We start from the raw sequence: 25,817 nt of genomic DNA, 5'->3' as shown, positions 1-25,817 counted from the left end.
GAAATCAAGAGCCTTTACAAAACTTCCTTATTTCTACACGAAGATTCAATTTAATTTAATCTACACAGAAGTCTAATAGGGGGCCTAAGCAAAGTTGTTTGCCGAAGAAATTTTGATTTTTTGCTTTGAATATGTTCTGAATTTTCAACCCGTTCAATTTGTTTTATATGGTAATATGTTAATGAAGTTAACTGTGCATGATTTTAATGTCTACCGTATTTCGGTTTTATCATATCTTATTCTTCTTATATACCTCTGAAATAATATTGGGCAATTTAGAATTTTTACTAGATAGCTCTTTATAATAAGGCAATATAAGAATATCGTAGATTTCATATAAATAAAAAAAAACAACAACATTTAGGTATCATTTTAGGGTCTTATACGATTTATCATTTCAAAAGTATGTAATTAAATGAATGTTGTTCTAATGATGAAAAAATAAACACAGCGTTTTCGGTTTCGATATTTCAGATGCATTAAGCATTAGATGACCGTGTACACTTGAGTTTATCTTTTATGGCGCAAAAGGTTCAGTAAAAATTACGCAGATACGTAACAGGTGTTTAATTTAAAGCTGAAATTGTATCGAAAAACAGCACTATTTAAATTTTTAAAAAAACTTTCACCGGGCGAATTGCTATAAATCTTTAATGCATATATCAACAACGATATCCAACACTATATTTAATGCATTTTCGTTACATCATATTTACTTCCTAATCACATGACATGCGTACTGTAACATGATCTATATAAATTGCATTGGCGCAAGTGATTAATGACATTTAATAAAACAACATTTTGAAAAATCCTTCGATAGTTTTTGTTGGGGTTCATATTAATTTTCCGTTTATTTGAAATGATGTAAAACATTTTGCGCAATTTTCAAAATTAGGTACATAATTAAATTTTAAGATCAGTTTACACAAAACCTGATACATTGGAAGGTTTCATTCAGCATAATTCACAATAGTACACATTTTCTACCTCAATTTCAAGCAAAATATGCTAAGATTGTATCCATTTTTCACCTTCGCCAAACTGTTTGTTTCTCATATGCATTAAAATATCTCAATTCATTTTTTTTACACATAGCAGTGACACTTTTCAAACCATTAGTTTTTAAAACTGTATTACAGATGTAAATGCTTTATAACTATAGATAACATTGTTACTTGTTACTTAAAACTTACACATGGATGTATGGTATATGTACAAATTCTATCAGATTAGGCACTTACAAAAATAAAGACACTCGCTGCGGTAAACACTATATCAAAATCAGTGTAAAATACAATATTACCAGATGTACTTTCTGGGTTAATACGTTATACTATTGTTTAAATCATTTGATCGGAAAATTCTTATATTTTTAGATATCGATCTACAGCTACTCAATAAAAAAGAGAGATAACTCTTTTGGAAAATAGTTTGTAATTACAATTTAAGGTATTTGACTAAATAAATATATATGAAAATATTACTCCTATTACATATATTTGCAATACAGTGTAAACACAACACCCTTAACTGCATAATATAAAAGTTTCGTTCATTTACATATTAGTTCTGCATATAACTATCTCCGGTAAAACAAACAAAAGTATTCTAAATATCACATTGTACAAATTATTATTCATCTTGAACTATAGGTTGTAGTTCTAAGCTATGGAAAACCGTTGAGCAGTGCTGCTTATTTTTCTATGTTAAAGACGTATTGCGGTTAGTGTTTGAATGGCCTGAAGATTAGTTGCTTCAGCATCGTATATATGCTGTATCTATTGTATGCTCTGACGTCGTTCCAAATTTATAATCACACAGCAACTCCTAAACTAAAAAAAAAATTAATTAATTGCCAATTACTTCCTCCTTATTTCAAACATGGAAGGCCATCAAAAGTTACCTGTGGTACCATTGGAAACAAAATGCATAAATGTTCTTATAGATGACTTTTTTTCTATTATGTAGTTCGAACCATTCATACCTCAAACCTTTTTTGTGTCTATTGACTCAAGCAATTTTGCTACGTCTTCGTGAAATTCAGCCATGCTTAGTGACATTTCTATGATATTATTATGCTCTGTATCCAGCCTATCGGCATCTTTTCTCATCTCTTCCAAAGCATAAGACAAATTGCTTTCTACAGCAGGTATATGTTCTCTAAAAATGATTCGATAAAATTTACGCAGATGTTTGTCATAGTGTTGAACAAACAATGCTTTCAGTGATTCTTTATCCATCGATTCCACGCGTGTTTCAAAGGAAAGTTTTATAATTGCATCCGTTTCGGGTAAGATGTTAGAAACATATTTTATTCCAACTGATACTGCCTTGCACAATCCAAGTCCTGTTAGTACACCAGGTAAGAGTGGACCAACGAAAGCAGCCGAGTAACCAGCCCAAGCAAAACCGCTTGCTGCAGTTAAAACAGCTTCCTGCAATCCAATGCTTCCATCGTTACAGAATGTAGAAACCACCGCAAGGTTTTCAAATACATTAATCATCTCCTCATGACTATCAGCATTTCTCGGAATAATTTTATGAAATACGGAATCAACAACTTGAGGTACGTTTGTATCAAGCCATGCTGTGACAGCGTCTGCCATTCGACTCTGAATTTCGCCTTCAATTCGGGTTTTTGAAAAAGTACTTAAATTTGGTTCTCCTATTAATATTTGATCTGAAAACTCTTCGGAATTGATGTAGTTGTAAAGATCGTCGACGAGATGTGTCAATATGTCCATGACTATTTTGTCTTCATTATTTTCCATCTGAATAAAATGGAAAGAAATATTAAATTTTTATAAAGGACTAGAAAAAATAAATGAAAGTCATGATCTTTCGATAATCGTTTTGTAAAAAAAAAAAGAACTGTGCAGTTTAAAAACCTTAAATCATATTTTGTTTTCTAATGGTAAGCTTTTTACAAACAATTAAACTGACAACGACAATATTAAATCAAAAACTGAGGTCGGTGTATAAGAAATCGCCAATCGGGTACAAATGGCAAGGACATATAGTTTTTCTGGCCGCTTTCATAGTACAAGGGTTTAATTTTAAATACTTCGCATTTAGACTGCAAAAAACACAATAAAACTCAATAACATTCTGAAAAACAGAATTACGTTTTATTGTGTTTATTTCCTTATTTGATTTACATTATGTGGACATAGTTATTAATACTCACAAGGTTGATTGACTCTCTATTTCTGTTGCGTTTTTCAAGAAAGTGTGCATATGAAGTATCGTTTGCTTCCTTTTCCCTTTTTATGTTATCCTGGCCGTCGGAGAGTATCGTGATAATGTCTTCAATCACACTCTTTAAATAACTGATATAAATATTAAGTAAACGCTTTTCTTAAAATAGACCAGCATATGTTTCTGTAACATATTTTGCAATTATTGATTTGTTATATTCAAATTTTTAATTTAAAATGTTTCAGGTCAAGTTTTGAATCTAAAACAATACAAGTACAACCTATTGTACACACCATCCTTATAGTATATGCGATTAAATTTAGTGATTGCATTTTTTTTTAGATTATTAACACTTCTTAGTCAATAAATACAATTGTCGATACTTACTTTCCATGAGTTTGAATTCGAATATTTTCCTTCCTTTTGATAAGATCCTGGATTGAATCTTCCAATTTTTGAAACTGAGATTTGTATTCAATAATGTCCACAACATTAGTTAAGTCCTGAAATCCGATAAGAATATTAAATGTTTTAAAGATCTGGTTTTTGAATTAGACATTGTTTAAATGATACCCATAAATTTTTTCATTACGTTTCAATGATTTCATATTATTGATCCTGTGATAGACAATGTTTTGTGCAAATTATGATATATATATATATATATATATATATATATATATATATATATATATATATATATATATATATATATATATATATATATATATATATATATAATTGCAGAAATTTAAAAAAATGAATAAGGATTAACGAACCTTTGTTATAAATCACATTTTTTGCTTTGCTTTAATTTATACGCTGTATACACTGAATTCGTAAGTTCAACTATTGTTTTTTTTTATTTTTGGAATTAATTTTTGACATAAACACAATATATATAAAAGAAGTATTACACATGGTTTTTTTTTTACCGCAATATTTTATTATCGCTCAAAAGTTGCCAATTTTAAATCTTTAAAGGCAGGAAATTGTCTTATTGTTCTTACTTTAACTAAGTAACACAATTATACAGTAAAAAGTGTACAACAGAGAACTAATTTTAAAAGTGGAAAACAAAATCTTTGGGTGATGTGAAATTGTTAGTAATTGTTATTATTATGACGTTAAAAGAGTAAGCTGATATTCAATGAATTGAGATTTTTTGTGAGGGTAGGGGTTTATTTTTATTATCTATCTGCATTCTCAAAAAGAAAATTCTGATCCTATTTCATGAATCTTGATCAAGTTCAGTTTGTTTTAGATGCATATGTTTTGATTCTTTTAGTTGTGCATCGTTTTCTTTACCTACATAAACCAGCAATAAAAAGAAAAATAACACTTTTTGATAGGGGGTTATAAAACATGCAGTTTTTCAATTGTATATAAATATTATGACCCAAAAAACAAAACTTCTGAAGAAATCTATAGTCTTCTAGAGCAAGTTTCATGCATATTTCTTTTTGTGAATTTTTTTTATAATTATATAACGATATCATAAGATATATATTATATATTAAAACAGTCCTTTCCCAAAGATTTATAATTCTATGACTAATTAATTATAATTTGTTTATTCGATATAATATGTAATAACTTAGAGTTATCAATATCTAACAATATTTACGCATCAACGGAAAGAGAGTAATAATATATATATAAAAAAAACCCATTAAAACTCAGATAATTCATATTCCCAAGAATAATATAAAACCCATATTCCGTTTCTACATAACACTGCAATTGAATCATTAGCAATTTAGGTAACTACATTTTGTTAACACAAAGATAAGAATGGATCGTGATTTAAATAAACCATAACCTAGTCTAACTAAAGAAAATGTAATTGTTGAATCATTTTATGTAGAAGCTGTCTCTTCCTCTTAGAGGTTGATTACTGCTCAAATAATTTTGCATGAACTCTGACCTTTTTTAGACATGTATCGAAGATATGGTTTTCTTTCACCCAAGGCCATTCTTCTTTGATCCGTTTATTTAGTTTAATTTTAATCTTTTCTTTTTTCTTGTGGTCAGCATCTATAGAGTCCCACTTGTTTCTTACAAATAAGGTATCTTCAAAGTCAAAACACTTCATTTCTCCAGCGATTGATTTTATTGTCGAGAATATTGGTAGCAACTGAAAAATGAATACAAATTCTTAATTGACATATATTTCCATTTTATTATCCATGAGTACATTAATGAAACAAAAAAACCAAAATAGAATTTAATTTAAATCATTAATGATAATTCATGCATTAATCAATATAGTATATACATAAGAGTTTAATAAATAGTCTCTGGAAAATTGATTGGTACCAAGATGGAATATTTGTTTTGTTTAGGGTTTTTTTTTTCGTTACATAAAATATATTACAAAAGAAAGCATCACATTACTGGCATATGTACGAGGACGCGTCTTACACTTAATCTTTTGATAATAATAAGGCATAATATAAACCAGAATGACTTTTAACTAGTTTTTGATGCTACCGGTATTTAATTCAAATTAATATTTTTTTTTAAAAAACTAGATCCTAGTAAAGTTTATTTCTCGTCTCAGTTTTTCATCTATATTTAATACCCTGTCCTTTTGTAAACCTCCTGCTCTATTCACATCAACGATAAAGATGAAGGCAACAGCTTTGGGAATATATTCTTCCAATATTTGTTTAAAGTCTTCAGAATCGCCAATCCCTGGAGTATCAACAAAGACAACATTTCCTCTCTGAAATGAGAATATCCCATTGATTAAACACACGATGTATAACAAAATGAATACTAAATGAATGATTAGAGTATTTCTTTAACATATTTGTCGTTTTACCTGTATTTTTGAGAATGGCATGTAAACATCTACTTGACAAATTGTATTATCTCTTTTGTCATCGTCCTCTAACTCTTCAAGCACTGCGTGCAATTCTTCTAAACTGTTACAAGGATGATCGATGGCTTCCGTACATCCATGTTTAAATGTCTGCACTTTAATTGTGTCGGAGTATTTTATCCTATATATTTTAGTTGTTGTTTCTAAGACATCCCCAGGTAGAGTGTCACTTCCTATAAGTTTATTGATTAGAGAGCTTTTTCCACAGCTTGTTTCGCCTGTAATTTAAACTAATGTTACATTTTCCTAGTTGAATAAAAATAATTTTTTTACTCCTTTTATTTTTTTTTAGGTCAACACAGGTTTCTGATGGTTCCCTTTAACAATCTCTTGCATTCTAAAAACTAAAAATTTTGAATTTAATATATATTTTACACATTACATGTACCAAGTTGTTGATGTTAATGTAATTTTAAAAATTGGATTGTGTAAGGTAAATCAATAACTCAACTGGGAAATTGAAGGTTGAAAAGTGCAAAACTAGCAAATACTCTGCGCCGTGAATATTTCACTGGGTTTTTTTGGGTTTTTTTTATAAGATACAGAAAAAATAAGAAATATTCTCACAACGATTCTGATAGAGTTGCATACCTTTTTTTAATTTTCCCACAACAAGTTATGTTAGTTATGTTAGTTATTTTCCGTTGATATTGTTTGATACTTTCAATCTTGTTTTGTAACGCCTCCATTGATTGGATAATAACGTTTTGATATATTGTATAACATTACTTGCCTACGCCACAATAGGACGCGTGTGTGAATTTGCCTGACATTATGTTAAATGTTATAAAGAGTCATCTTGTAAAATAGTTGGTTTAATATTTAGTTATAGAAAATTAAATGATAAATCATTAATTTAATATCTGCGTTTGCGAGTATAACATAACTGGGTTCTTTTAAACCGCTTAGCATAAAATGCTTTAAGCTATGTTAAATCCTGTAACGTACGTCGGAATTAAATGCATTTCTTGAATAAAACAAAAGCTTCTCTCGAAAGGTCGATTTTGCAAGCAAATATCGCTTTATAAACAATGCTAGCTTTAATTGTTGACTTTAAACCTTTCGCCTGAATGAAAATCAATGAGGACATTTTCTCTGTAAATTGATACTTCACAGAAGTATACATATTACTAGAGCAGAGCTCGTGGCAAAGCCACGAGTAGGTCTTCCGTTGTTGCTGTGAGTTGAAAATATATGTGATATGGTGTCAAACGATTATAATTACTTAACTTTCAGTTCTGCTTTTGTTAAAAAACGTGCTGTGATTGAAAGCCTGCATATAAAACGTGTTTTGAAAAAGAAAATGTTTTAGGAAAACTATTTGTCGCACAAAGTTTATGTAATCGTAACAAACATTATTTAAAAAATGAGATATTTAATGGTGAGTTACATTTTCAGAGAATAGCAAGCATTGTTATAAACAGTATGTACTCATGTGTCATGTCAGGAATTGTGGTTTTTTTTTTAAACCGAGCCCGTTTACAAAACACGTAACCTTTACTCTAAGATAACTTCTTTATTTAAATATTTCTAAATTTATGAAGACAATGTGCAATTAAGAATTGTTGCGTGCTGACAAAATTTAGACCCTGAAACGTACTACTACACCAAAAAAGCGTGCGACTTACGTGCGAGAAACGTTTCGTGTTAACCGTTTAGCGTTTCGTGTGAATCGTGAAGCGTTTCGTGTAAACCGTTTAGCGTTTCGGACAAAGCGTGCAGAGTTTCGGTCAAAGCGTGTAAATCGTTTCGAGCAAAGCGTGCGAGAACCATGTGAAACGTTCATCAGATTTTATTCGGAACTCTCTGACAATTTGTTTCAAAATGGCGCCCGTGTTTTACATTACATGTACTTTAAACTGTTTGTGATTGGCAAAACTCTTTTGTAGGTATTTTCATGAAAAAAAATCTAGAAGAAATGATATACTTATCATTTTACAAAATTTAATTTATTTTTAACAAACAAAAGAAAGGTATATGTATTAAAAGACGACTAGTTACAGAGTACATGTATATATAACGTTTTTATACGATGTTTCAGTACTGGTATATGTACAGTCGTTTTACCGGTAACGAATATTTGCCAATATCGAATAATTTTTAGAAAAATTATTGGTTGAAGACGAAGTTGAGGTTTTAAAAAATCCTAGCTAGGTAATTATAAAACAGAAATAAATATTCTATCAGTGTTTGAAGTTGTTTGCCATTTGTACGATTATTTACCGAATTGTTTACAAATTAAAAATGTGACCCACATATGAGCTGCCGGAAGGTTAAAGGAAGAAAAACGAAAGTGTTAAAACAATTAAGCCTTACGATGAAAATAAGTTTGTTATTGATCCCTATTAAGTGGATAATTAGTAAATATAATTCATTTAAAAAGATAATGCATCATATCAAATTATAATGGAGCTTTGAATGAAATTACGACTTCAAATAGAACCACGTGTAGTTTTCCTATATAGTTTCGGTTCTTTGCGACAGAAGTATTATTTGGCTGCATATATTGATAGATATACGGGAAAAACAAAGGAAAATGGCAACTACTTATCATCAATTACTATTATAAAGTGTTTTTATGAAAATTCAATATTGTAAAGTAACGCAAATGAAAACTGTTCAAGTCCGGTTTCAATTCGACGGGAAAACGGTATGATGAAAATAACGATCACGTTATTTGTTTAAATGACATATTCCCACAATTGTTTTCCTTCTTCATTTATCAGTCCATTAACATGTACCTCTAGTATATTTTGGAAATTAATTCGCCTCAAAATATTCGGCCAGAAGTGATAAAGGGCGCTTAATTCGATACTGGGAAACGAATTCGAAACTAGGAAAATGGAGGGGGTGTTGAAATTACTGTCTCCGTAATTCATCCTTTATATTTTATACTACAGTTATAATAGGTTTTATACTACAATTTAGAAGGACAAAGAAACGCGATTTAAACAAAAAATAAAAACATTTGTAATTCCGATAATAATAGTTGCATGCACGACGAAACCGCATGCTGATTCGTTACCGGTAAAATGACTGTACAATATTAAAATTCGCTATATTAAAAAAATATTAAATACGGTTAGCAAAACATGATTTCTGTTGGAACAAGCCGTAATCAACTTTAAATTACACGAGCATGGTTTGATAAGCATGTATTTTTTTTTATTTATTGACATCGATAACTCTTACTGAGACCATTCGGCTTTGCGCAAGCGGCACACATAACATCGGACATCGGGTGACACCTGCACCTGGCTGAACCTGTCAATCAAACTCTGTGTATTTGTTTTCATTGGATGGTCAAGCGTCTCTTTTTTGTCAATAGCCAATGGAAAATTTATAACTTCAAGGTATTCGGAATCAGCATTTGATGAAGCACACAATTTAAATGATAGTAAATTTATTAATTATTTGAACAAAATTAAATGTAAACATGGAATTAACATACTGATCATTTCTATGAATTGCGGGAAGTAAGTTCTTTGGAATCCCGATTATAGATATTTTTACAAGTAATCATTTTGATTATTTAAACCACTGTTGACGGAAAACAAGAGGTCTTAAAAGTAATTAACGCACAGGGATTTGCCTACAATGTACACAGTCATGCAATTAATTATTATGGGAATCTTTACGTATGGTACTTAATTCAAATAGATCATGATAATCTATACACTGTACGCTGTTATACATGTAAGGAGCGCCGGTAATAAATACGAAGATTGAGTCAAAAATTTAAATCATTTTTATTTCTTGTTCTTTTCAATACAATGTTAAATTACTTTGAAAAAAAATCCGAAATAGTTATTACAACTTTCTTTTTTGTTTAATCATTTGAATTTTTTCTGAGGTACACGAGTATGTAAAGGACATATTTATTTACGCGAATGATACGACATAGAAAAAAAATTATCGGTTGTTTGTATAACATTGTTTCCTAACGAATGTGACTAATTTAATTTTAAATATTTTTCAACATTATGAATGTTAATAATATCAGATTTATTTACTGTTTGTATTTTTACATCGTTACCTCTAAAACCAATAAAAATACTAATGTTAGAAGAAAAATCAAATCCCGCCGAATACTGAAAAACCGATTTCAATTTGTAATCGTACGGATTTTATTTTTGGTATTGACTATTGAGTTACGGTAACATTTGAACAAACGGGTGGGAAAGTGAAACAAAATGTTACACATAAGAAGAAGCCACTAAAAATGATTTTCGACAGATCTTGATATCGTTTCGCCAATCAAAAAAAAAAAAAATACCAGCGCGAGCTCCTGTCAGCGGGCCGGGAGGAGGGCGGGGGGGGGGGGGCAGCAATGAGTTCGCTTCCACAATGAAACGTATACATGTAGAAAAACTACAGAAGTGATTAATATGTGACCGATAGAATCTAATCCAAAGTTGTTTAAAACTCATGTGAATATTCTTTTAAATATTCATCGAATGCCTCAACTCTGGACATTCTTTTATCGTGCTAGCACATACCGCAAACATTGATTATAATTTGATTTGATTTTTAAACCACCTTGTACGCTCTCGTATACATCAATGCTTAATCAACTGTACAAGTAAAATAAATTTATCTTTTCATCTTAAACCAATATAATAGTTGAAAACATTATAATCCGTGCAAAATATGAAACATGAACGCGTGATAAGGTACATGTAGAAGATCACGAACCGACCGCGGATCACTTGTCCACTCGCGCCGGATCTCCTCAGCCATGTGCGATGGATAATCATCATTTAAATGTTTAATATTTGGGGGTGGGGGGGGGGGTTGTTGTTGTTGTTGTTATTGTTGATTTAAAACATTATTTGAACAGTTTATAAAATATTTTACATAAACAAACCAACCAATAATTTATGTCTGACGATGTTTCCGATTTGGAGTAATATCGTTCATTAATATTCATTTACACTCAAATTTAATTAAATACAAAATGGACAAACTTTTATAACATAAAATTAAAACAGTTCTTGTATTTACGGCTATATTTACTCAAACACGTTCATATGCATGGAAGTGTGCGTCTCGGTGTGCGAATCTTGTGTATTAAATAACCGCTATGTAGTGCAGCCGTGGCTGAGATCCTCGGCCGTGGGCGAACGATAGATTACGTAAAGGTACAACGCACAGACCCGCACAGCTCATAACCCAGGAAGCTTTGAAAAGATTGCAGTATAATGACCTTACTCTATCAAATAGAAGTTGTTTATTTTAAACTTAAAACCCACAATTGATCTATGTCTATTATTGCTTTAGATTGAGAATGCCATTGCTTTTATTAATTAACTGAACGATTTCTTAATTGACACCCAATCGTTTAATCCATAAATATGTGTAATCAAAACGAAAACAATTCCTGAGTTTGCGGATAAATAAACACATATATGAGAGACGCAACTCTCGTGTATTAGATAACCGCTGACCGCTAGGTAGTCCAGCCGCGACCATGGTGACCGATTTTCTCGGCCGCTGGCGAGGGAGAGCTTACGTAATGGTACACACACACAGCTCTGATTCAAGGTAGATTTTAAATGCATGGAGTTTATAACTAAAATGTAATGCATATATAGATGTTTTTAATTCCATATTTTGTGGTTTACTAGAAAAGAAAAAGTTAACAATGATTTGTTTTCCAAATCCCGTTTTTAAGGATTGTGCATTATAAAAACTTAACAACAATGACTTAAACTCCTAAGAAAAAAGCACGTATTCTAAAAAAAAAAAATTCTTATGAATTAATGCCGTTTGTATAAACCAGCATACTTTCTTCAGTAACTTTATGCCAGTTGTACGCGCAAAGACTTTCGTTAACTTGTCAAATGAAAACAGGTACATGTTAACATGTAAAGCTTGTTACACTCATACTACACAAATCACTTTCACAATAACATTGTAACGACCTTTATGAGATCCCAACAAACAACTTTTCCAGCGACAGCCATATCAAAATCCTAACCGTTTTTGAGTTATTAAGCAAAAACTTTTAGGGGCCATTGGTCCTTAATTTAAGGGGCCAGCCCTTTTTTATTGGTGTCAAATGAGAGCCCTTGATATTCTGCACAACTTTTATTCTACATGTTTTAACAAATTATTTTTTGTTTAAAAGATACAAAGGAAAATATGACTAAATTTTCGCACTCTTCCGAATCCTGTTTTTTAACCCCCTACCTTTTCCTAAATAAGGAACGTAATCAAAAAACAAAAACCGATGTATACAACTTCAATGTCTTTGTTATTCAAATTCGTTGGATTCCCATTCCCTGCTTTCATAGTCTCGGAGCCTTTGTCTGGAAACCAAAGGCCCCAAAATTTTTTAAAAGGGGAATAACTCGTTAACGGAAAGGGAATTCTAACTTTTATAAACTGATGAAGATAGTGTTTTGTAAAGTCCATTAGCCCTGAAAATTTGAGCAAAAACCGTTCAGAAATGAGCACGATATGAAGCCTCAAAGTTCGCGTCTAGGAAGAAAAAAAAAAAAAGAAAAATAAGAACTAGAGCAAAGCTCGTTGCAAAGCAACGAGTGGGTCTTCCGTTAATGTCAGAAGTAAAGCTGGAAGTTCCTGTAAGAAGCAGAGCTCTTGAACCAATAACAAGAGTAACTAAAATAAAAAGATGAAAAAATCGAATTATTCCTGGTACGACTTAACAAAATCCGAATGATTTTATGTACGACTTAATAAAAACCTTTCTGATTTCAAGAACGACTTGACAAAAAAAATCTGAATGTGTTTAAGTACGACTGAGCAATTATTTTTGGTACGAGTTAATTTCACTTTGAACATTACGCTATTTTTAAAACCAAGGACGCGGAAACAAAATTTCCGGAAAAATCAATTTTTAAACCCCGATATCTCTTTAATGCATTGTCCGATTTTAAAACGGATTTCAGTGTTAGATTCAGCTTGATAAGCTTTATAAAACACATATTCATTTTTGATTTGATCAGAAAATTTATTTTTTCGAAAAATTTGTTTTACTTCCGGTTTCGACCGGAAGTGACGGATTTTTATTTCCAGCCTTATTGCACATGTAAATTGCCAAATTCACTACTACAGAAAATTTCAAGACTCTATCTTAAAGCGTTTTTGATAAATGTCGTGGACAAAATGACTTTTTTTTAAGTTTAAAAATGACGTAACGTCAAAACGGATGTGACGTTGTTATGGAAACTTTAACATCTTTGAGGCATTATAATTGCACATAATCCCTGAAAGTTTCCTTTAAATAAGTTGAAAACTTTTTGAGTTATGAAGCCGAAAAGGAGTCAGAAAAAAAAGAAAAAGAAAAAAAATAATAATAACTAGAGCAAAGCTCGTTGCAAAGCAACGAGTGGGTTTTCCGCTAATGTCGAAAGCAACGCTAGAAGTACGTCTAAGAAGCAGAGTTCTTAATCTAGTAACAAAGAAACGTAAGTACAAAAAGATAAAAAAAAAAAAAATCGAATGATTCTTGGTACAACTTAACATGATCCGAATGTTTTTAAGTACGACTTAACCAAAAACCCTTAACCATTTCAAGAACGACTTAACAAAAAAACAATGTGTTTAAGTACGACTTAACAAATTTGACTTCATTTTAAGTACAAGTTTACTTTACCTTGAACTAACATCTTTTTTCTTAACCCAGAATGCAAAATTAAAATTTATGTAAAAAATCAATTTTGTTTAAAACATAATTCTGAGCAATTTTTCCTCTTCACTGCTTTTCAAAAGGTTGACCTTTCGTACTGTGTGCTCGTTGCGTCATTAATTGTCAGAAACTTATCGATGTAAAGTTTACTTTACTGTACTTCTGTGAATATTTTCTATGTAAAATTACTATGAACCAGACAACATTGAAATGGTGAACATTTCAAAGGGCCCCACTTATGTTATTTCAGAGAATTCTGCTTTGACCTTGACCTATAACTTGAAATTTTTCCAGCTGGCATAGAACTTTTAATTCAATTTCATTCCCCCTAACATACATGCATTTTTGTTCAATCTGACCAAGATTAAGAATATTTGAAAAATAATCTACTATCTAAAACTAATTTTAAAAAGATCTGCTATGACCTTCACATTGACAGACTTGGTTCAAGGTCACTGCACGCCATTAACCAATAAACTCTGTAAAGGTAAAACATTAGCCAAATAGGGGCTAAAAGGAGGGTATATCTATGCTCTTATAATATGGATTTTTGTGTGATCTGATATGACCTTGACTCTTCATCTACAAATATCATTCGAGGTCATTGCATATATTTTGAACAAAGGCATCATGTGGGTGAAGTATGAGGCTGAATGGAGCAAAGGGAGAGAAGATATACTCCGGACAAGGATTTTTAAAAATATAATTCTGGTATGACCTTCACAGTTTCTTTTCACTGAAAATAGGTTCAAGGTCACTACACACCCTTTTACCCTTTACTCAAAAGCTCTGCTTATGTGAAGTCAGAGCCAAATAGGGGTTAGTAGAAATTATATATGCTCTCAAAAAAGGATTTTTGCACGATCCGATATGATCTTCACCCGTTACCTAGAAATTTCATGCAAGGTCACTGCACATCGTTTAACCAGAGACACTCTGCGAGTATTAGCCAGATTGGACCAAAGGGAAAAAAGATATGCCCCAGACAAGGATTTTATATTATATAATTCTGCTATGACCTTAACCTTATACCTAAAAACATGGTTCAAGGTCACTGCACATCCTTCAACCAAAGCAACCCTGTGGATGAGGTATGAGCCAGATTGGGCCAAGGGGAGAGAAGCTATGCTCCTGTCAAGCCATCTCGGATGGACAGACGGACAAATTGATCACTAGAAGGCGCCCACATAAACATGCCTTTTTATCTAATTCAAAATAGTATCTATGCTATCTGCCCATGGTGAATAGTCATCAAAACCATTCATCAGCAGAATTTGATTTCCCTCCTTTTTAAGGTGGTATGGGACATCTGTCGATATTAATATGGATTAAAGTACTATATAATTGAAAACTTTTCACCGGTTTAGAATTTTCAAATTTTACAATATTTAACCAAAAAATAGCTTTTAAAAATATTTGAAAAGGTAAAAATTGTAAAAACCCCAGCGGGATTCGAACTCATGACTTACAGGTTCCTAGTAAACCCTCTAACCCACTGTGCTAAGGAGTTAGGTGACCATTTTTGAAAAGAAACTACATGTACTTATATAATTACACTTTATTTTGTTTATTTCGATAAACAATATGTCACAACATGGAAGTGTCCCATATCACCTTAAACTCAGAACACCTCTGACCTAATAAGATCGCCGCATTAAATACAAAGTTTGATTTAACTCTAATTTGTTTATCATCAAGAAATTCTGCATCGCTGACAAATAAAGTTTTCTTCTGTATAATGAAATACCAATTAACTGACTATTCGGACAATAGCAAGTTTATTGTCCCATTCCACAGCAACTATTTCCCTTGGCTTTGCCTCATTAAATATTTGCTGTCTTGGGGGACAATAAACTTGCTATTGTCCTCATACCCAGTAAATACTAAATAGGCATATAATATCCCATCCACCTACATTTCATGTTATATAACCTCCCGTTTGTAACCTTCAATTTCACTGTAAAGTCAACATATCTGTCATAGCCGCAAGTTTCACAATTTATTTCTGCTTCTCATGTACTTAAAATTAGGGGCCTTAATATTGCTTACCAATTCCAACAAGAGACATCCCTCTAACTATTGATAATCATTAAAATTCATTTCATGAATCTACGCAACAATGATAAACCTTCAAGTACAGTCACTCTCAATTTTACAAAAAATTTTGACGGTACTTTATCCGAAACTGTTCCTTGTACCTTTAACTTAGTACACTAACATTTTTATGAAAAGACGGTTTGTCTTAGAATAAGAAAGCTAATGCAATTCTGAGAAAAAGAATACCACATATTGCCAATTCCATTGAGGTTTAATGAAAATATGGCCATTTAAGTGAACCCACCATTTCCAATTTCCTTTAGTAAACACAGATTTACAGGGTTCTCCATAGTAAAACATCTTTACCTGACCTTTTAGAGGTCAACTTTTGTTATACCACCTTTAAAAAGAAACCTTAATCAATACAACATATGCCTACATGATATAATCATGATAAAAGCTTCACATCACTTAGAAATACCCTTACATGTATACCCCCCACCCCCCAATCTTTTGATTTTCATAGATGTCATGGTTTGAAATGTTTTACCTAATTTTATGAAACGTGTGGCAATTTCCTTGAGTAATTTCTCACACATATTTGAAAACAATCATCAATGATTCTAAAATTTGATCTTTATTTGTTTATTGTATGATTTGTACCATTTTAATTAACAAATAGACAGCTGTCCTGCTTGTGATATCTTGTTTTCATGAAAAAAGTAAGCTAACAATCATATTTAGTGAATATCTAATCTATTCTGATTTCTAGTCTCCTTCTAACCATGCTAAAACAGTAAGTTACAACCTACAAGTTAGACATCTGCCTTAAATTAGAATTAAATTCAAACACACCCAGGTAGCTGGAGACAGAGTTGATTTCAATGAAAAATGTTCAAATTTGACATGTTTTTCTACTTTTTTATGCATATATACCTTAGAAAGGTAGAAATAGGTTGTTTCTTGTTCATTTCAAAAGTAATTATCATAGCAGATGTTATTTCAAAGTCAAATGTACATTTACATATCCTACATGTAATCTTAATGCAGACAATTAAATAGAGGGGGGGGGGGTTCAATTATGTAAACACATCTAAATATCTTTATGAAATAAAAAAATAAAGGAAACATAATTGTATACTTTTATTGAAAAACAAATTTTCACAGCAATTATGAATTTCTTTAAACAGCCTTAATTTTGTTTTCATAATTTCTTATCAAACACAAACCACAACATGGCATGATGCTTTCTTCAAGTTCCATTATTGTTCATGCATTATCGGATTTAATTTGAATTACCGGTAAATAGTCTGTAGAACACAAGGAATACGCATGTGGATAGAGGTGACAGGTTAATCTCAGGAGCTGACCCACAAGAATCAACAGGTACCGGTAAAAGCCATGTGGTAACAAGAGTCCGTTTTGAGCTGAAATAAATAAAAAAAATAATTAGCTGTGTTTACATACATGTACTAGTAATAGCTGTGTTTACATTAACATATGCATAGTATTTCTGTAAAAAATACACTGACCATGCAGTGTAATAAGTATGACATATCCCAATACATGACATAACATTTAGGCAGTACAAGATCAAAAATTTGCATATCAAGTCATAATATAATATTAAAAAATTTTCATAGGTATAAACACTTATCAAATTGAGAAAGAGAGAGAGTTTGAGAGAGAGAGAGAGAGTTTATTACCGTACTTGTAGTGCAACAGTCAATATTTCAATTCGTAAATTACAAACGAATATTACCCACCGAACAGCGTCAAAGTACATGTACTGGTATTAGCTTCTGGTATACCATTTTTTATCAATTCTACTGTGTGTTTTTTTTTTTTTGCAAATAAATTTAGCGAGGGTTTTTGTTTATTTTCTTATAAATTACATGTTTTAAAAACAATACTACGTGTAATAAGCATAAAACATGTATGAGTAAACTTAATGAAGAATTTTTAATAGATTATTTTTCACAGAATGTGGTACATTACATGTATGTCAATCTTTATAAAACTAGTGTATATTTCTACGCCATAAATTGCAAGTTTTTTGTAAATATCATTTACTTGCATGATAGGTATATATGGTCTAACCAAAATTTTCTTCATAAAGCTACAGCTGTATGTACCACATATATGTTTTGTCACAAGTATACATTTAAAAAAAAATACCCAAATTCCAACAGTTTAAATAAACTCAACTCATTCTCTGAAAAGTTCATTGTGTTTTGTGCATGCATATCTTATTTGTCTGCTGCAACAGCAGCCAATCAGTGGTAAGCTGAATCCACAAAAAGAAAGTTTGTGTTTTAGGAGCGGGTAAATTGTATATGCGACACTGTCAAGAAAACCAAACCAAATAATTACAAGGAACATAAATATTCACTTAAATGTATTCTGTTGTAAAGTAAAGGTTTTTAACACTTATTGCATCTTGCAAAACATGTGATGACTCTTAATCATCTGTCATATATCTGATATACATGTATATGTAAAAGATGGGAGAAATAACGACGGAACAAAGTGGGATTCGAACCTGGCCCTCTGAATCTCTAGTCAAGTGCTCTACCAACTGAGCTACATGTATCTGGCACCGGTATTCAAACCAGTCTGACCGTCACATTCCTCCCCCTTAAATGATCTTCACCCTCGAAGATCATCCCTGGCAGGATCGAGTTAACCTGTTAGTTCCAGGGGTTGGTCACAACACCAATATTGTAACAGGATGGGAGAAATAATGAAGGACCAAACCGGGATTTGAACCTGGGCCCCCTGAATCTCTAGTCAGGTGCTCTACCAACTGAGCTATCTGGCACTGGTATTCAAACCTGTCTGATCGTCACATATTAAGAATTATTTTAAACAATGTTGTTCAATAAAAAATAACACTCGCAACCTTCAGTTTTTGTCTGTAATTAATCAATATTGGCGTGCAATCAGTTCTTGCCGAGTACCATTTCTCACCAGTGCATTGTTACGTCATTTTATGAACACATAAAATTATATACGAAAATATGATGTAACAGGGCACCAGCAAGAAATGGTCCTCGGCGAGAACTGCTCGCACGCCAGTACTGCCAGTAGTCAGATTAAAAAAAAGAGAATAAAAAATTACATTTAAAACATTAACAAGGACAATTTAAGTACACATCATAACTGCTAAACAAGAAAAATTATGTGAACTGGTAGAATGGTAGGCATAGTTCTAACTTGTAACCTACATGTACAAGTACATGTACCGGGTACCCGTTGGTCTGCTAAACCTCTTTAATGATACAATGATCGGCATCATAAAGATATTAAAGTCATGTTTTAACTCTGAAGTCTGAAGTATACAATTTTATTTACTTGAAGTTATGTCTACAGGGTATTCATGACTACATTTGGAGTCTTCTGCACCAGAATATATGATATGTTTCTAATTAGACCCTGCTTTGAATTTTGAGTTGAAAATTCACAATCTGTTATTTTTTTAAATAGATAAATTCAGTTACCCTTTCCAGTCCCCCATGAACCTCGAGCGAGTCTAAACATCCATGAAACATGTAAAAATTACACGTTAGTAAACAAACACCCACACCATAACAAAAATATCGTGTGCACGTACTTACATGTACATCTATACTATATACTAAACTTTAACCAGTTAACAAGAAACTTTAAAAGGAGAAAAAGCCTCACCTTCTTCAGTAACATCCACATAAATCACACACTTTAATGTCCATCTTTTCTCCTTTATTACTCGTAGCTTATCAACGGCTGATCGTCGACAGAAGTGTGGCTGTCAGAATTTCCTCGTAAACGATTCACACGAGAAAAATATCCTCCTTAAACAAATATGTAGTATTGTTCCCTGTGCACGTTCATATGTTTCACAGTAAATTGAAAATGCATGTGTACACCGAAAGAATACACAACTTCTCTTCTGCATTACGGCTCTCTTTTCTACAATGCCGTTCGTTATTGTTTACATTCGGCGCGCGCGCGGGGGTTACAAACAGGGGCGCCCCGACAAATAGTTGCACATAGAACGTTTAAATAATGTGTGTTCATTGAATTCATAAATGATATAGATGAAAAAAAATGAAATTGAATCACAACAATTTATCTAAGACGCAACACAACGTAATGCAGTAAATTCCTGGGCCTTAATGTGGCATTTGTTCGCTTGTGTGTTTATGTAGACATATTAACTCGTTCATGTACGATTCTCACATATTTGTTTTATGAAATTTGAAAAAAAATATAGCACAGAACTTGTTTAATTTGATACCAAATGACATTATTTAATATATTAACAATAACAGAATTAATTTTTTTTCATAAGATGATAACGATTTTTGCTATCAGAAAAATACGTGTATGAGCTGCTGACCCCTAATTATAGGGGCCAGCCCTTTTTTCTTAATTTTAAATGAAAGCTCCCGTTATTCTAAACAACTTTTGTTCTATATGTATAAACAAAATATTTTTAGTTTAAAGGTTATAATACAAAAAGCAACAAAATTTCAGCCCCGAAAAAATCTTAAACTTTGGCGACAAATAGCTCAAAAACTAACAGAGAAATTACCAAAATTTTCATGCCAGCAAAATTATAAAATGTTACCGACAATTTCGCCAAATTTCATGAATCTATCATCTGTAGTTCCCGAGATCAACTCTGGACAAAAGACCCCCCAATTTTCAATTAAAGGGCAATAACTCATAACCGGAAGTAAATTTTAAAATTTTGAAAAAAACGTCTAGAGATATTAATATCATCTACATACCCTGAAAGTTTCATAGCAATCAGACAAAAAATGTTCGAGAAATCTCGTGCACAAAATTTGCGGGAAAAAAAAAAAAATAATAATAAGAAACAGTAGAATAACAGAAGGGTTTTCCGTTGAAAAACGGAAAACCCTAAAAAGAAACCGAAGAATAACAAGAGGGTCTTCCGTTGAAAACGGAAGACCCTAATAATCTTAACCCGCACAATAATAGAAAGGTCTTCCGTTGGAAACGGAAGACCTTAATTAGTGTAGAAACAAAGAACATGTGTAACAAGTCTGCTCGTTGAGTCAACATCACTCAAGGTCTTGCACAAAATATATATTCCACTTTGTTACTATATAGCATTTATTAAGGTAATTGATTAACTATTCTTTTAGCCTATCAATAGTGAAAGAGAAAAAATTATAATAGTTAAAAGTTCAGTTAGATAGGTTATTTTCTTGCATAAGACCTTTAACTATATATATATATAGATATAGATATAGATATATATATATATATATATATATATATATATATATATATATATATATATATTATTAACATTTTTACACTTTTAATTATACATATTTTAATCATTTACAATACCTGCCACAACTATACCACAGTCAAGTTTTTCGAGGTCTTTTATCCTGTCCCTTAAAATTTCTTTTATCCCAGGATACGTTTTCTCAAGGATACATCCGAACTTTGACCAGAACTTATCGTCTTCGACTAAATGGAATACATTTTCTATATACCTTGAGAGCCTTTTCTCAGTTTCTTCTCTGTAAAATAAATTCGTTAGGCACATACAGTTTACAATTTATTAGCATGTACTTCAATGAACGACTATACCATAAGTTCATTAAATGTTATGATAAGAAATCATTCAAAATGGTTTGTGTGTATAAAAATACAATACTTTTAAAAAAAATACGCAAAACAACCTACCACATGTACGTGTTGCAATATGTAGTTGAGGAAAATAAACCAAAGTTATTGAAATAGAAATTATAGCAGACACCCCTTGCTGACCTTCACAATATAAAGGAATATATCTGATATAGTAAATAAGGTGTCGAACATGTTGATTCTCAATATAACGCAATGATTGTTGGGTCAGAATGGCTAATGTAAGCAAAAAAACCTATTCAGGTCCTTTTTTCTTTGTTTCGTTTCTTTCTTTTCATTTTGGCGGCAGGATGTTAACTTTTTTATTCAAATCCTTACCTTCAACCATTAGTTTTTTATTAAATCAAATCAAAGCCTTCATTTCCCATCATGATTGTATGTTTCCACATATTCATCAATGATTCGAGTTTTAAATCAGATCTGTTCCTGTCCTGGCTTAGATAAGCTTTGTATTGCGAGAGGTTTTACATTTCCAACTTGTTTTATCAGGAAAATACAGTTTGCATATTTTTACACACACTCTACTTATGTAACAACGATAACGATGATCATACAATCTATCACAGAAGTATTTATTATCATACCCAGCGTCCGAAGTTTCTCCAGTATCTGTATTAAGGTTATCCATAATTGTCTTAGTCGTCAGCTCCTGAACACATCTAGTCAAGTATGAAAAGAGAACAACTTGATATTAAGAACAAAATAATGACGCGAATATAAATACATGTTCAAGTTGATATCCTTTAATAAAGATCTATACTTGTCCATACGCATGTGCTTTTAACGGAAATGTGAACGCCTTAAGGTTATTTGAGATTCAACCGCGACTCTAAGACCCTACTTATTATATTATGACACGTGCAGGGGATACCTCTAATTGCGGGAGTTTTATAACAAACTGGATATTGCGTTTTACCTCGATTAACGTTGTATCACTAATAGCTTTGACCCTTTTACCTCAGACTTTAAAGGGTCGATATCTTTAACATGATTGTTAATCATATCAACGGGGATTATAAGTCGGATTAAAAACAAATCTTCTCAAGCTTCTTTAATTCTGACTGTCACAAAAATCAAAAATAAAAGAATATTTAATGGTCTGATTTAATCAGACTTAGGGTTAAATATATATATATTTTCAGGCATTTACCGAATTTCACTATATACGCATTAAATCAGACTCGCAAATAATTTGTTAAAGAAGAGGGAATGTCATGAAACATTTAAATTTGAATTAATAATTTTAAATTGGTTAATAACATTTGGTCATACTGTTTTGAAGATAAAATACACTATTAAACGTTTTTGCTCGTTAGAGAAATCGCTATTACTGGAGGCTGATGTGATGTAGAGCTCCTCTGTATCAGAACCTTAACACTACTGCAGTATAATCGCGCAAAATGTATTCGTCAAGCGAACAAACATGCTGTTTGTACGAAAGACTTATAGGGCCACATAAAAAAATATTTTTATCTCGTAATTACGAGAAAAGATCTCGTTATTATGAGTTAATTATCTCGTAATTACGAGATCTTTTCTCGTAATAACGAGAAAATTATTTCGTAATAACGAGATCTTTTCTCGTAGTAACGAGATAATTAACTCGTAATAACGAGATCTTTTCTCATAATTACGAGATAAAAATATTTTTTTAAGTGGCCCTATTCGTCTTTCGTATGTTTGTCATTGATTTGTGATTTAGCGAAAAGCCAAAGGCAAAATGTCAAGCAGATAGAGATTCTTATTTTCAACAACTTATTTTTAGACTTAATGTCATAATAAGCTAATGCTGATGCTATGTTAACATATCAAATCTGAATGGACGATGTAACGTCAACAGATTATAGTTCAATGGCAGCTCTCAGAAATGCGGGAAATTTAAAATAAAAATTCGATATTTCTTGATTTTATCGTTATATTCTGAGGGATTTATGTAAACAAATACGATCATTTACAATCTCAAAAGATGTTAAATAATTGATTTATTATAGAATATATCTATAATTATTTAAGTTTCGATGACAGGTATACATTTTAAATTTCATACTTTGAAGCATTTTTTTAGATACAGACTTCTATTCAGTCACATGAATATTCTGTCATGTATACTGTAAAATAATTATTCAATTATCTTGGATGAATCATTTTAAAGTACACTAATTTTGCATTCTTAACGTAAGTCAAGTTACATATTTCGCAATGTACGCTATTTGAACCATGTTGAACCTTGGTTCCCGAGGCCTTCCGAAGTGCAAGCACGGACGTTGAACAGGTTTGTCTAGTTATCAAAAACCAACATGACAGACTCTATAGTATGCAACGTGAATGTACGTAAATGGGCGTATAATAGCTAAATGTCCCGTGGCGCAACTTGTTACGAATGGAATAAAGCATCTCTGCTGTGTTTGTGTATGTATGTGTGTCCGTGTCAGCCTTTTAAGCAAATTTCAAAGAAAGCCCATGTTTTCAAATGTTTCAAAAAAACATGTAAGTTTATCAAACTTGTACACTTTATAAGCGTGGTTAAAGGACAAACACTATTCATTTTCAAGTAATTCTGTTAAATATCTATTAATTCTGTACAATAGACAATTCCTGTTTTAAATCAACAACCCCCTAAGGATTACACCCAATATATTTTTTTCCTTATAAAATCAATACATCTGTTGTAAATCTTAAGTTTGATTAATTTATTTGGAACATAGAAGAACAAATATGATTACCTTACCTATCAATTTAATTTTAGGCATGGTTAAGAGGAACACAAAAATTTTTATGAAGTGGCCTATGATTTATTGATTTCTGCACAATGACGCTACTTTAATCAAATTTACTTGCACAAACAACACTTGTTTGATCGGTGCAATAGTATTGAAAGCATGAGTTTAAAGCAATGTTTTCCTTTCTAAAAAAAACAAAATAAAGGTGTAATTATAATTTTAAGGAAAATACTGTCCAAATCGATATAAAAATAAAACAATATATTTATCGATCAAAACATTATAAATATCTTTCGGAAAAAAAGGATGTACAAATGTTTGTATGGTGTTGTGAATTGACAGAAGATTTCGAACCAGCTTAACAAACATAAAATAGTTCTGCAACGTAATTAAATTTACAATTAAAGGATTTAAGTTTTTCAATCTGAACATTTTTAAAAGAGTAGACATCAATAAAAACATGGAAGTTTTCTCGTGCTTTTACTATAAAGATATCAGCAAATTCGAGATTGTTCACATATAGATGATATTAGGATGGCTTTATACACCACTTTTTGATGACGCAGTACGCAAAATAGTAAATGTGGAAGCATGCAATTCCGGTACTGGCTGATTTAAACTAAGGCGAATTGTATGGAGACCGCTCTTTTGAAAAATTTGTTAAATGAATAGATTTAATTTAAGTGGAAAATTCATTATTTACAAGTAATGTGGTATGCGACACCTTCAAGTTGTATCTTATTATTTATCAAAATAAACAATAAAAATCAAGTACAGTTTTTAAAAAAAGTTTCTTTCTCATTAGCGACATCTTACAGCGTAGCGCAGTGGATTAGTGGGTTCACTACAAACCTGTAGGTCATGCGTTCGAATCCCGTTGAGGACAATGAAATTTTTAACTTTCCAAAATTTTCTAAAACGTATTTTTTGGTTGAATACGGTGAAAGACAATTCTTAACCGGTGAAAGTATTTCAATTATAATATACTTTAATCCACATTAATATCGACAGATGTTCCTTACCACCTTAAGGGGATGGAAAGGTGGCTTTGAATTTCTCTCAGGTTGGGATACATAAATCCTATCAGTGAATTTTCCCCTTTATTTATGCAACTTAGTTTAGTATTAAAGCGAATATATTCACTTATATAGGCCTATAATGAAAAATGTATGTATTTATGATTCCAACATGATATTTATGAAATTTTCATCAACTCAGAAATGAAAAGTCTCCAAGGTGTTTGGGGCTTGGGACTTAGGAACGATAACTCTTTCCTGAAGAACTTTCAAACGCATTAAGAAAAAAAAGTGTGGAAAACTGAAGTGGGACAGACAGACGGACGGACTGGCAGACGGACGGACTGACGGACGCAGAGGAAAGCTATAGTCTTCTCCGGTGAAAACCGGTAGGGGACTAAATATATCCCATAACAATATTCCTCATTTCCTGTTTTCCTGTCTTGTTTATCAATTTGTTAATCATTTGTTTATGGTCGGGTTCACCCATCTACAGTTTCACACGAAATTATTTTCCAAATGTAACGTTAGTAATCATTTTGGTTGATATGGGTTTCGTTTGTTCTAAATTATCGTCAAATACCGGTATCTGAAAACATAGTTTTCACATTTAAGAAATTACTTTGGCA

At 31.6% G+C, this 25,817-nt stretch overlaps 1 protein-coding gene across 3 annotated transcripts; it reads right to left on the bottom strand.

Moving 5' to 3' along the window:
* Window positions 1–1,769: 1,769 nt before the first annotated feature.
* Window positions 1,770–22,128, bottom strand: LOC128172340 (uncharacterized). 3 transcript variants are annotated; one of them, XM_052838139.1, is made up of 9 exons: window positions 22,037–22,128; window positions 21,147–21,325; window positions 6,029–6,306; window positions 5,786–5,929; window positions 5,129–5,338; window positions 3,589–3,704; window positions 3,191–3,332; window positions 1,988–2,774; window positions 1,770–1,835 (listed from the first exon to the last, which is right to left on the bottom strand). In XM_052838139.1, exons 1-8 carry the CDS (start codon window positions 22,078–22,080, stop codon window positions 1,989–1,991), a joined length of 1,899 nt encoding a protein of 632 aa, XP_052694099.1. In that variant the 5' UTR covers window positions 22,081–22,128; the 3' UTR covers window positions 1,770–1,835; window position 1,988. The 3 variants fall into 3 exon arrangements, with proteins under 3 accessions (XP_052694099.1, XP_052694101.1, XP_052694100.1); XM_052838140.1 differs by having other exon boundaries at window positions 1,773–1,830; XM_052838141.1 differs by lacking the exon at window positions 21,147–21,325 and having other exon boundaries at window positions 22,037–22,070.
* Between the last annotated feature and the right edge of the window lie 3,689 nt (window positions 22,129–25,817).

The sequence above is a fragment of the Crassostrea angulata genome, chromosome 2 (assembly GCF_025612915.1).
Source record: "Crassostrea angulata isolate pt1a10 chromosome 2, ASM2561291v2, whole genome shotgun sequence".
Taxonomy (NCBI): domain Eukaryota; kingdom Metazoa; phylum Mollusca; class Bivalvia; order Ostreida; family Ostreidae; genus Magallana; species Magallana angulata.
The sequence above is the reverse complement of the archived record's forward strand: the minus strand, read 5'-3'. Positions and strand labels throughout refer to the sequence as shown.